Below are 12,614 nucleotides of genomic sequence, written 5' to 3' on the forward strand. Positions count from 1 at the left end.
CATATTGATTATGCCCCCGTCGGTAGGCACCATGGCCACGGGAACGTTGCCGGCTCCACTGCGGAGAAAAAACTCAAGCGGTAGCTCCTGGGGAGCTACCGAGGCTGAGCACGGGGAAGCCCCGAGGCCAGGTGATGAGACAGACATAAAGTAGGGCTGACTAACTCAAAAACACATAAGAATTATTAACACGTAGAGAAAAATAGTAACGTAAAATAACAATGTGAACAAAGAAAATACCACCCGATACTTGACCCAAGCCCCCAAAGCAGGAGATGCTACTATAAACAGCGATCGAACGCAGGGGGACCGAACCCCGGAGCAAGCCCAGGGTGCCCACGGTCGCAGAATCAACGCAAAGTATGGAGGTATATCTTTGCAGGTTCAAATACCAATTTCTTGAACCATTTGCTGAAGTTGGCGTATGGGTCGTGCACTTCTGTCCGTGTGTTTTTCTTGCCGTTTACGTTCAGTATGCCCTACCAAAAAGGCCAAATTAGTACCCTTTTATACTAGAAAGGAAACTTCATGTTTAGGGAATTTATATTTAGGAAAGTAATCCAGTAGTGAGTCAGCGCCACTTTCGTGTTTTTCTTTGCCTTAGCTCGTGTCAGTTTTACGCTGTTATTTTCCTAAACAATGGTGCCCTTCTCCCAATTCATGATTAGGAGAAAGCGCTATTGCTTACAATCTAGTGTGCCCAGCGCGTAGGGCTATGACGTTGTGCCTCTCAGAAGGATATATTCGCTGCGGCGGTCGTTCATAGTAATGTTGGGCGGGGATGCCATCATGTGCCATATTCTTGAATACATTCATGGCTAGGGCCTAACATTTTGTTACAATTCATTTCGCTTTCTACCATTTTATTGTCATTCATTACGCCGAGTGTCAAAGCCCAATAGTAACGCACAGCCGCATCTGAGCCAGTGACAAGGCTGTGAATAGTACAAAATAAAATGAGTTGGAACAAAGTATGACCCCAGCTTGTTAAGAAAAAAATAATCCTTTGTGCGCCCGCACATCAGCAACAGCGAAGCTGTCGGACTTAATGGTGAAACTCGCACTCTTGCCGCCATGTATATGGAACGGCGAATTTATTAGTGCGCTCAGTGCGTTGTGCATCTCAGAAGGATATATTCGCTGCGGCGGTCGTTCATAGTAATGTTGGGCGGGGATGCCATCATGTGCCATATTCTTGAATACATTCATGGCTAGGGCCTAACATTTTGTTACAATTCATTTCGCTTTCTACCATTTTATTGTCATTCATCACGCCGAGTGTCAAAGCCCAATAGTAACGCACAGCAGAATCTGAGCCAGTGATAAGGCTGTGAATAGTACAAAATAAAATGAGTTGGAACAAAGTATGACCCCAGCTTGTTAAGAAAAAAATAATCCTTTGTGCGCCCGCACATCAGCAACAGCGAAGCTGTCGGACTTAATGGTGAAACTCGCACTCTTGCCGCCATGTATATGGAACGGCGAATTTATTAGTGCGCTCAGTGCGTTGTGCATCTCAGAAGGATATATTCGCTGCGGCGGTCGTTCATAGTAATGTTGGGCGGGGATGCCATCATGTGCCATATTCTTGAATACATTCATGGCTAGGGCCTAACATTTTGTTACAATTCATTTCGCTTTCTACTATTTTATTGTCATTCATCACGCCGAGTGTCAAAGCCCAATAGTAACGCAAAGCAGAATCTGAGCCAGTGACAAGGCTGTGAATAGTACAAAATAAAATGAGTTGGAACAAAGTATGACCCCAGCTTGTTAAGAAAAAAATAATCCTTTGTGCGCCCGCACATCAGCAACAGCGAAGCTGTCGGACTTAATGGTGAAACTCGCACTCTTGCCGCCATGTATATGGAATGGCGAAGTTATTAGTGCGCTCACCGCGTTGTGCATCTCTGAAGGATATATTCGCTGCGGCGGTCGTTCATAGTAATGTTGGGCGGGGATGCCATCATGTGCCATATTCTTGAATACATTCATGGCTAGGGCCTAACATTTTGTTACAATTCATTTCGCTTTCTACCATTTTATTGTCATTCATCACGCCGAGTGTCAAAGCCCAACAGTAACGCACAGCAGCATCTGAGCCAGTGACAAGGCTGTGAATAGTACAAAATAAAATGAGTTGGAACAAAGTATGACCACAGCTTGTTAAGAAAAAAATAATCCTTTGTGCGCCCGCACATCAGCAACAGCGAAGCTGTCGGACTTAATGGTGAAACTCGCACTCTTGCCGCCATGTATATGGAACGGCGAATTTATTAGTGCGCTCAGCGCGTTGTGCATCTCAGAACGATATATTCGCTGATGCGGTCGTTCATAGTAATGTTGGGCGGGGATGCCATCATGTGCCATATCCTTGAATACATTCATGGCTAGGGCCTAACATTTTGTTACAATTCATTTCGCTTTCTACCATTTTATTGTCATTCATCACGCCGAGTGTCAAAGCCCAACAGTAACGCACAGCAGCATCTGAGCCAGTGACAAGGCTGTGAATAGTACAAAATAAAATGAGTTGGAACAAAGTATGACCACAGCTTGTTAAGAAAAAAATAATCCTTTGTGCGCCCGCACATCAGCAACAGCGAAGCTGTCGGACTTAATGGTGAAACTCGCACTCTTGCCGCCATGTATATGGAACGGCGAATTTATTAGTGCGCTCAGCGCGTTGTGCATCTCAGAACGATATATTCGCTGATGCGGTCGTTCATAGTAATGTTGGGCGGGGATGCCATCATGTGCCATATCCTTGAATACATTCATGGCTAGGGCCTAACATTTTGTTACAATTCATTTCGCTTTCTACCATTTTATTGTCATTCATCACGCCGAGTGTCAAAGCCCAACAGTAACGCACAGCAGCATCTGAGCCAGTGACAAGGCTGTGAATAGTACAAAATAAAATGAGTTGGAACAAAGTATGACCACAGCTTGTTAAGAAAAAAATAATCCTTTGTGCGCCCGCACATCAGCAACAGCGAAGCTGCCGGACTTAATGGTGAAACTCGCACTCTTGCCGCCATGTATATGGAACGGCGAATTTATTAGTGCGCTCAGCGAGTTGTGCATCTCAGAAGGATATATTCGCTGCGGCGGTCGTTCATAGTAATTTTGGGCGGGGATGCCATCATGTGCCATATTCTTGAATACATTCATGGCTAGGGCCTAACATTTTGTTACAATTCATTTCGCTTTCTACCATTTTATTGTCATTCATCACGCCGAGTGTCAAAGCCCAACAGTAACGCACAGCAGCATCTGAGCCAGTGACAAGGCTGTGAATAGTACAAAATAAAATGAGTTGGAACAAAGTATGACCCCAGCTTGTTAAGAAAAAAATAATCCTTTGTGCGCCCGCACATCACCAACAGCGAAGCTGTCGGACTTAATGGTGAAACTCGCACTCTTGCCGCCATGTATATGGAACGGCGAATTTATTAGTGCGCTCAGCGCGTTGTGCATCTCAGAAGGATATATTCGCTGCGGCGGTCCTTCATAGTAATGTTGGGCGGGGATGGCATCATGTTCTATATTCTCGAATTCATGCACCGGTTAAAGATCGCTAGGTCCTAACAAGTCATTACAATACAATCTATTTCGCTGTCTACTATTTTCGGGTCATTCATCGCGCCGAGTATGAAAGACCAATAATACCGCAAAGCAGCGTACAATCCAATGACAAGGCTCTGAAGAGAACAAAATAAAACGAATTTCAACAAAGTATGGCCCCCGCTTGTTAAGAAAAAAATCCTAAGTGCGTAGGCTGAAGCGTGGGAAGCGATACTCATGAACCCGAACCTGGAGGTTCAACTTCGGGCCATCAAAAGAGCTGAGGAGGTGGCTGTAAGGCACCACCTGGTAGCCACCGCTCACTAAGCAAATTAACAAAATAAAGTTGTTTCCTCCTCCTCCTCCTATGTGCGTAGGCACATCACCCGCAGGGAAGCTGTCTGACTTAATGGTGAAACTCGTACTCTTACCGCCATGTATGTAGAAAGGGGCAACGTGGAATGGTAGTGAGGAACAAATATTCACGTACACAATGCACAGGTGTTAACTCCAGTATCGCTAATTGTTTGCAGATGTGAGTTCTCATCGGCGCATATGATATATAAGTTATATTTGATTTTAGTGTGGTCTCAAAACGGGGCACCTTATTTCACAAGATGGTATATGGTAATTTATTTGTTATCCCCAATGTGGTGACGTTTTATTAGTCCACGATGCTGCGGTTCTATAACCATTCTATTCCGATAAATAGAGAAAACTCCTGAGCATAGCCATTTGTTATGACCATCGTGTAAATGCGCTTAAAGGACGAGGAAAATAGGTGAAGACGATACAATCATAGCGCAACATTCAACTTGTTTATTCGAAAATTGGGACGTCACTTATATACGCTTACACACGTGTCACTTGACATGCTCACTGCACTCGTTGCACATCCAGAAACGGCAGTTTCTTTTCTGTCAACGTCAGGGACCCTATATACAGATTTTTCTGTTTCGTCACATGTCGATATCACTTCGATGATAAACCCTGCCCTTTGATTACGATTCCTGGCAATAACGGCGCAGCTATGAAATTTTGGAATACAGGTGCACTTTTTGCAGTGTGCGTCTAAACGCCCATTGTTTCCATTTTTGACATTACTGGAGTTGTCCCTTAGGCGGTCATTTAGGCAGTGACGAGTTTGCCTGATAAATACCCTTCCACAGGGGAGCGCAATTCTATAAACCACGTCCGTTTGACATTCAGCAAGTTTTTCAGGTGACCTACTTGCTCCAAGAAAACACTGCTGTACAAGGTGAGGGCAAGATGTTTAAGTACATTTTTAAAACACGAGCTTAGAATGAGCTGATCCATAATGTGGTATCGGCTTGCTTGATCTTCGTTGGTAAACCCAGCATGTTTGGTAATAAATAAATCTTTAGAAAACCCATTGAATGGATTCGATGGAAGTTCATGAGTCACTGTCAATGGTTCTAAAACCTGCTTAAGAGTGGTCAAAAAGCTATCATCAAATTGTGTGCCAGCGGAGCTTTTTTTCAAAAATTACCAGAAAGTCATCCACGAACCTAAAAACCTTAAAAACATTAAAGTCTGCAAACTTATTGCTAAGACGTGTGCCAACCACGCCTTAGTGCTGTGTGCATGCCAAGTGCCACGTGTGTAAGCGTATATAAGGGACGACCAGATTTTCGAATAACGAAGTTCAACGTTGCGCTTTGTGTGTCTCGTCTTCAAGTATCATCCTCGTCTTTTTAGCGCATTCACACCATCTTCATTTTAAAATTGGTCGTTACAAAAACATTGAATTCATCGCGAAAAGCAACGCGGTGCAGTTGTCGAAAAAATACTAAAGCTTGAAACCACCTTGTTCAGTAATATGTGAGTGCATCATTAAGTAGTGCTCATTAAACTTTCGCGTAACCCTATGGGAAATGTTGGCTTGCTGGCTCAAGCGACCGCGTCACGGCGCTTGCGCTGATCGAAGCGCAGCCTATAGCTGGGCAGCTGCCCCAGGAGCTTGCGTGTTGGCATGCAGTCGCCATTCGAGCTCCGTTTGCGCCTTGCGGTGAGGGAAGTCGTCGAAGTCGTCAAAATGGTTTAATTAGCGTAGTACGGTGCATTAAACAGCTACGGGGATTGCTGCCCGCAACATGTGGTGTGACTGGCTGCTTTTAGCTACAGTGGCCATGGTGAAGTCTAGCTGGTACGTTTTCCGTCGGATGTCATACATAAAAAAATTGAAGGGTGTTATACCTCGTGGAAAAGGTGGTGCTTTTCATTCATGTCACCGCTGGCCCGGGTGGGGCGAAAAGCTCTTCGACGCCAGGGACATCCTTCCTTTTCATGTGCCCGTCGTAATGGGGGAAGTTTCATCGCTGCAGCGTGGTCACCGGAAACTCGCTGCTGAAGCTGTTCCCAAAATATTTTGAAGTATCTCCGGTCCACCTGGCCGAATCGAAAACTAAATTCTCATTGTCTGTCTTCAGTAGAATGACAAGTTTGGTGAGTTGGTATAACTGCATTTTGTAACCACAGTGCTAAAAGATACCGATACCTGTGTGATAGCTAAATACATTAATCATAACACGGCAGTGATAATCGAAGCAGCTCACATCGCACGCGAAAGTACCAACTGCATTATCCAAGCACACATATCACTCTCGCATACCTCGACAGCTCGATGTGGGAGGTGAGATGTGCACTTCTGCGTATGCACATGTAAGGGATCTGGCTTCGATATTGTGTTCATGCTTCGTCATGTGCGATTAAAGCTTAGTTGCGAGCCAGCGCTTTTCCCGTAGGGTTTGTGTTCCCCGTAGGGTTTGGCCTTTGTGTCAGAATTTTTTGCCCTGTGTTTAAACATGTTCTATATCAGTAGGTGTTTATAGACAGTGTCTGCAACCTTTTATAAATATGCAATTAAATGGTTTGCGGACGTTAATTTGTAAACTAAGAGAATGTTTTTCAATTGCTCGGTCGATAATCCTATTGTTCTTGAACATACTTAGTAGCTGATGTTTATGAAGTGACGTTTCGGTGGGAAATTAGGGTAACAAAGGAACAAAGGGCAGACCGGCTATGTTAAACATAAAAAATTAACTGCAGCAATTAAGAATCTATGGAAAACCACATAAGCGCAAGTAATAAGGAAAAAGGAAGTAATAAAAAATACTGGAGGTTTAGAGCATCACGTAACTCAGGCGTAGCCTGCTATAAAGTAAACAGCGCCCTGTGTCATTAGGGAACTTAGGGCAATAGTGTTGGACAGGTATGCTTCGTAGTTGCCCATCTGTGTTGCCCCTAGCTGTGGAAGATTATTAAGTGGTGTTTCACACGAACATCATCAACAGGGCTTATAGCGCGTGATTGTCTTACTATATTATTCCGGGGACGAATACTTGCAGGGGATATATATAAAGGGATAAATGCGTAGCTCTATCCGACAGGGCAGAGCGATACCATTGATCGATGCTAGCTGATGATGATGATGTCCTCAGCACATGGCTCGTACCCACTTCGGGGGATTGGCCAAGAATTGAGCACCTGAACTTTTAGATATGCATTATGAAACTACAGTTAATGTGCAATTTAGTAATCAGAACAGACAGATTAATTTTCCGGAACTGCATCATTTATAATAATAATGCCATGAATTAAAACTGAAATATCTCTCATAGGATTGTAAAAGTGGGGATTTAAAATTTTATTCGTTTTTTTGATTGAATGAAACCACAAACGGCATCAAATACGTCCCTGTGGCTAAAGCCCAATACTGAGGGACCGAAAGTGAGTAGTGTTTCTGATGTTAAATTTACCCCTAATTTAGCAAGCGGTATTTCAAGAAGTCTTTTTCTTTCTAATTTATACCGACGACATATTAAAAAATTGTGTTCTGCGGTTTCTATTTCTAGGCAGAATTGACACAGCGGCGATATCGCCAGACCAGCCCTGTGTAAATATAGGTTTAATGGTAGGACCCGGCAGCGTAATGCGTGACATCATCTTCATCTTCTCCTCACAACGTCTTTCCTTAGCGGCACAAAGCCACAAACACCAGGTAACATTAACTCCCGGCGTCTGAAGCACCGTTTGAGTGAATTTTATTGTGATGAAATAGTGTTTCAATTATAAGGCGTCAGTCTGGAAACGTGTACGATGTATCAGAGGAATACTTCGGAGTCAATCCTGAGATCTCGTGTTTTAGTTCAGTCACTTCGCGCAGGACCCCGCAAGTCCCGACATAGCGCGGCAGCAGTTTCTGCCACAGGCCTACGCGGCACGAAAGCAGCCAAATCGGACAAGGGACCCAGGAGTGAAGCTAACATATGGATGGCGACGGTCTTAAAGGACCTTTCGGGTCGTCGAAGACGCCTTAAGTCAACCACGGGCAATAGGACGCGTCATGGCCACGCGAAGAATGGCATTGTGAGCACAGAAAGTAGTCGAGTTGGTCTCGTGATGGAGCAGGGAGTCGAGTGGTATAGAGCGGGTCACGTCCATAGCTCAGATAAAAGGGAGAATAGACAGTAACATCTTGGTGTGACGAATTGTCGGCAAACGTAACAAGCGCCAAAGTGCAGTCCCAGTCGCTGTGGTCATCGATGACGTACATGGAGCGCATGTCTGTGAGTGTGCGGTTAAGGCGCTCAGTAAGTCCGTTTGCTTGGGGATGGTAAGCCGTGTTGAATTTGTGAGACGTAGAGCAAGAGCGGAGAATGACGTAGACAACTTGCGAAAAGAATCAACAGACTCAATCAATGCGTAGCTGACGAGGAGCGTCAAGGTGCAGGATCACTTCGTGAAGAAGGAAATCGGCGACATCAGTTGGACAGCTAGTTGGAATGACTCGTTCAATTGCATAACGCCTGGCACAGTTCCTCGCGACGGCCACCCACTTGTTACCCGAGGACGACGTCGGAAAAGAGGCCAAGGAGGTCCAAGCCAACGGGGTAAAAAGGTTCACTTAGGATGTCTATTGGCTGAAGGTACCCAGTGGGAAGCAAAGGAGGCTTCTTACGGCGTTGACAGAGCTCGCCATCCGTGACATAAGGCACGGCACGGCTCCTCACTCAAAGGCCTGGTGGACTTTTGAGTGAGCAGAGCCAACATTATGCGTGATCTGTGACGCCGGAAAAGGTCGGCCGAACAGGTAAGGGCGGAACTTAGCAATTGGCCCAAACGAGAACAAGGCACTCACGTTCAGTAATTATAGCTAAACTGTTTATGGCTAGGATCTGGGATTTTGTGGCGTCGGCGCAGAAGTACTCTCCCCTAGATCTCTCCCCTAAAAAAAGTGAAAGTGAAAGAGCCAAGAACAAGAACAAACTCAAATCGCCGCTCGCATCGGAGCTCGGCTTGAAGTCCACCTGTGTCTAAAATATTGTATATCTGTGAATGTATGTCGTGCGTGACGTAGTGTGCAACCGATAAGGCGACGAAGGTGAAAGGGTTGGCGCCTCTCGGCACATCCTTGCGAACGCGCTCGTGCCACAGGTCACGCGTTCGTCGTCGTCGTCTTCTTCCACAGCTAGCTCCGCTGCTGCTCATATTTCCAGGGTAAAATTTCACTATATATATATATATATATATCTGTTTTTGTGAGAGGGGGGGGGGCTGTCAGCAATATGAAATTTTGGAGTTCTGTCGCTCCGCAAGCTGTTGTTAAAATGTATCTTTGTGAATAAAACCTGCACGCACAAAGGAGTCATTGCGAGTCCGTTTGCAACGTGTAGCCTGACACCGTAAGGAGTATTAGAGGGTCGTAGCCACTGAACAACAGTGGTACCATCGCGAGCGATGGCCACGCAACCACATGAACTCGTCATCAATATTCAATCTTGTACTAACAGCGCAGCATTCTTGTTGCTCGGTAGCTCCGTGGTTAGCGTGCTCGACTCCCAAATGCACACTGCTTCATTGGAATGGGGTCAAATTCCAGTTCAAATCGCAAAGCTGGGGACGACGAAGCGGCCTGACAACGACTAAAATTGTCGTTGTGTGTCATCGATGCCGACAAGGGTCATTGTCAGCGTAACGCAATTCCCGGAAGAACTAGGCTTGAACCCAATTTCAAGCACTGCTATCGCAGTAAACACAGTTAGCAACATTTGAGGTTCAAGTAACAAATACGAAACCAGCCCAAAATCGCGAAGTTTATTTGTCATGAATGTGCCAAATTCGCCTATTCGCGAACGATTGGGGTGTCAAAATTTAAGGTGTTGCACTACAAGTCCCGTTTTTCCGGGCTTTCCCGTCTATTATTGAACTCGCATTTGACAGCCACCCTTGTCTTCTCTCTCATGGCTATGGGAGCAGACCACCTGCGCTTTAAATTCATCAAAACTTGAAGTGGGCTGCCCTTACCGAGTTCACCGAAGCGGTGGTTCAAGAGCAAGAACAACCTCCGCTTCCATCCCCCCCCCCCCCTCACCGCCACCGCCTAAGTACGGTAACCTGAAGGTGGGCCGGAAAGCTAAAATAAAACGCTCCTTAGAGACAACTAATTCCAGATAACGACGCAATGCTGCCATCGAAAACAACTTGTTTTATGTCATAAAAAAATATAGTTTGAGGACTGTCAAATGCAAGACATCTACAATAGTAAAACCTAATAAACACGTAGCACCGCAATATGTTTGGGGTGTTGGTGCTGCCCACCGGCAGCGCCAACACCCCAATCTTGCTCGATTCGTACCACAGCGTTCTAAGCAACGCCATGAAAGTTTGGTTATTGAACAGGCTTGTGCAGTCCCGATGCCAGGCCACGGTGTCAACTCGGCTATCCTTCGGTGGCTTAGGCAAGTGACCTGTCGGTGCGAAGGTGAGCATACACTGCCCAATGCCACAGCCATTGATCGGGCAGCACTCACATACGATGCCACTTTGCTCACTCGTTGACGATGACAAAGTTGCTGCATTCAAGTCAGATTCAATGCGGGTGACGATGTTACTCCCGCCATCCGCACGTAGCCTTCTCGCAAGACGCACACTGTGTGTTTTGTGAGAAGCTGTAGCGGCCGCTGGCATTCTGCTGAACGGCGATCTGTTCCCCAAGCGGCAACGTTCACGCTGGCGAAGGCGAATGGCTGCTGGCGCCAGTGTTTCATCTCTCAAGGCACGAGTAGAACGGCTTGGATACACACTGCTTCTCAGGTGCGGTTGCAGCGAGGGCCTACAAAGTTGAAACCTTCAACGGCACCCATTGTCAAGCGCTGGCAGAAGAATGATGTCTGCGACAGCAACGTTTCCCGACATGTAGACGACGCAGTCGAATAAACGCCTTTCGTATCGTTTCGTTTGCTTTTAAGATGGCGCATACAGCCACTGTGGAGGATTATCCTTGATGAAGATGATGATGATGATGATGGCCTCACACTTTGGCTCGTACCCACACTTGGAGATTGGCCAAGAATTCGCTGCCTGAACATTTATGTATTGTTTTGAAGATTTACGTATACAATTAAAAATAAAATATGGAAAAAGATGAGAAAAAAATCTAAATAAAAGTAAACATTCAAAAATTGATTCGTTTGGTTGATTGCATGAAAGCAAAAACGGTCGAAGACATCTCTGTAGGTGAAGCCCAAAAGTGGCGCACCGAACGTTAGTATTAATTCTGTTGTTAAGATTAGTCCTAGTTTAGCAAGTGGAATTTCTAGAATCCATGCAATGCGAACTGGGCCCGTAAAATTTCACAGGAGTAAGGATGTGGGCTGATAAAACGTCGATTTCATGATAAAGACGTATTCCTTGGCGCTGGCAGAGAGCGCGTGTTAACCGAGGCTGGCGATACGCCCATTTCTGCTGCGTGCCTTACTGAGGGTCAACAGCGCCACGGCATTGGCGCGTTGGGGGTCACGTTTGCACCTCCCCATTCTAGCCTCCCCATTAGGCCACCCTACCTAAACTAACTACGATGCGACGGCTGCGAGATAGAGAACAACGTCATTGATTGTATACCCGCACCTGCCGTTGTCGCTGCGTTCGATGTATCGAGTTTGCTCGGCGCCTTGGTTAGCAACATTCGCCCGCCACTGCCGCTTGTGATTCGATTCGTACCCAAAACTAATTTTGAAGCAATTAAATTGCTTCAAAATAAATCTGCCCATCACGCAAGACAATGAATGAGTCATACGCCCTTAAGCAATGGCTCCTGCCCTCCTAAACGCGGCCTGCCAACTTCTGTTCTGCCAACGACAGAACCGAAGTGAAATTCTACGCTGGAATGATGAGCGCCAACGCAGTCAGCTGTGAAAGCAGACGACGACGACGAATGCGGGTGCAGTAGCACGAGTGCGTGCCGAGCACGTGCACGAGCGCAACCCGAGGGGCGCCAACGAGCCAACTGCGGAAGAAAACGACGACGCTCGAGCCAATGCTGCTGATGATAGTTCTTTTTAGTACACGGACGCCACCGAAATATGTGCTTTAATTATAACACGCTTCGCTTTAAAAAGCAGCCAAGACAGCCGGTCACTACACAAAGTTCGAAATGGAAGAGGGGAAACCGAAGAACGACACTGAGGCCACGCCCTCGCGCTCTGGCGCGAGAGGTCAACGTCATAGATGAAGCTTGCTCGCGCTTACGAATGCGCTGTTGGTCGAGGCGGACGCCCTTCGCACTACCACAGCAAGAAACGAGATGTCCTAGGTGCGCGGCCACTTGGCCATCAAAGACGTTCTCCCAGACAACCGGGGGATCGCGCTCAAGCTGCGAAACAAGGCCGACAAACGCACCTGGGACAGCTGTGTAGGACATCGGAGGAGACTGTTCATGAGGGCTGAGAGCGACCTGCTCGTGGAGATGGGCGTCAAGGACACCGCGTCTCAGTGCACCATCGTGCAAGCGCCGTGCACCCTGCAAGGAGCCTGGTGCCAGACGGAGCTCGTATCGAGGGGCACCAGACGCTTGCTGATATACAGGTAAACATCAGTTTGGTGTTTTGTGTATGATACCTTCGACCGCTGCGAACATCCTTAGTAATAAGTTGATTTTTTTTTCCATTTAGACCTACACCATGTTTGTAAACAGCGGTAGGCATCGTCGTTATATTTTTGGCCCTAGAGCGACGTCGCGTCGGCTG

The 12,614-nt window shown here is 46.4% G+C and overlaps 1 protein-coding gene across 1 annotated transcript in view; it reads left to right on the plus strand.

Moving 5' to 3' along the window:
* The window catches only part of LOC119442410 (myosin heavy chain, non-muscle), an 81,905-nt gene that overhangs the window by 33,909 nt on the left and 35,382 nt on the right, over window positions 1-12,614 (plus strand). The window contains exon 3 of the mRNA XM_037707284.1: window positions 12,219-12,453. Coding sequence (XP_037563212.1) covers window positions 12,219-12,453 — 235 coding nt within the window. The remainder of the gene's footprint in view (window positions 1-12,218; window positions 12,454-12,614) is intronic.

This window comes from Dermacentor silvarum, chromosome 1 (genome assembly GCF_013339745.2).
Source record: "Dermacentor silvarum isolate Dsil-2018 chromosome 1, BIME_Dsil_1.4, whole genome shotgun sequence".
Taxonomy (NCBI): Eukaryota; Metazoa; Arthropoda; class Arachnida; order Ixodida; family Ixodidae; genus Dermacentor; species Dermacentor silvarum.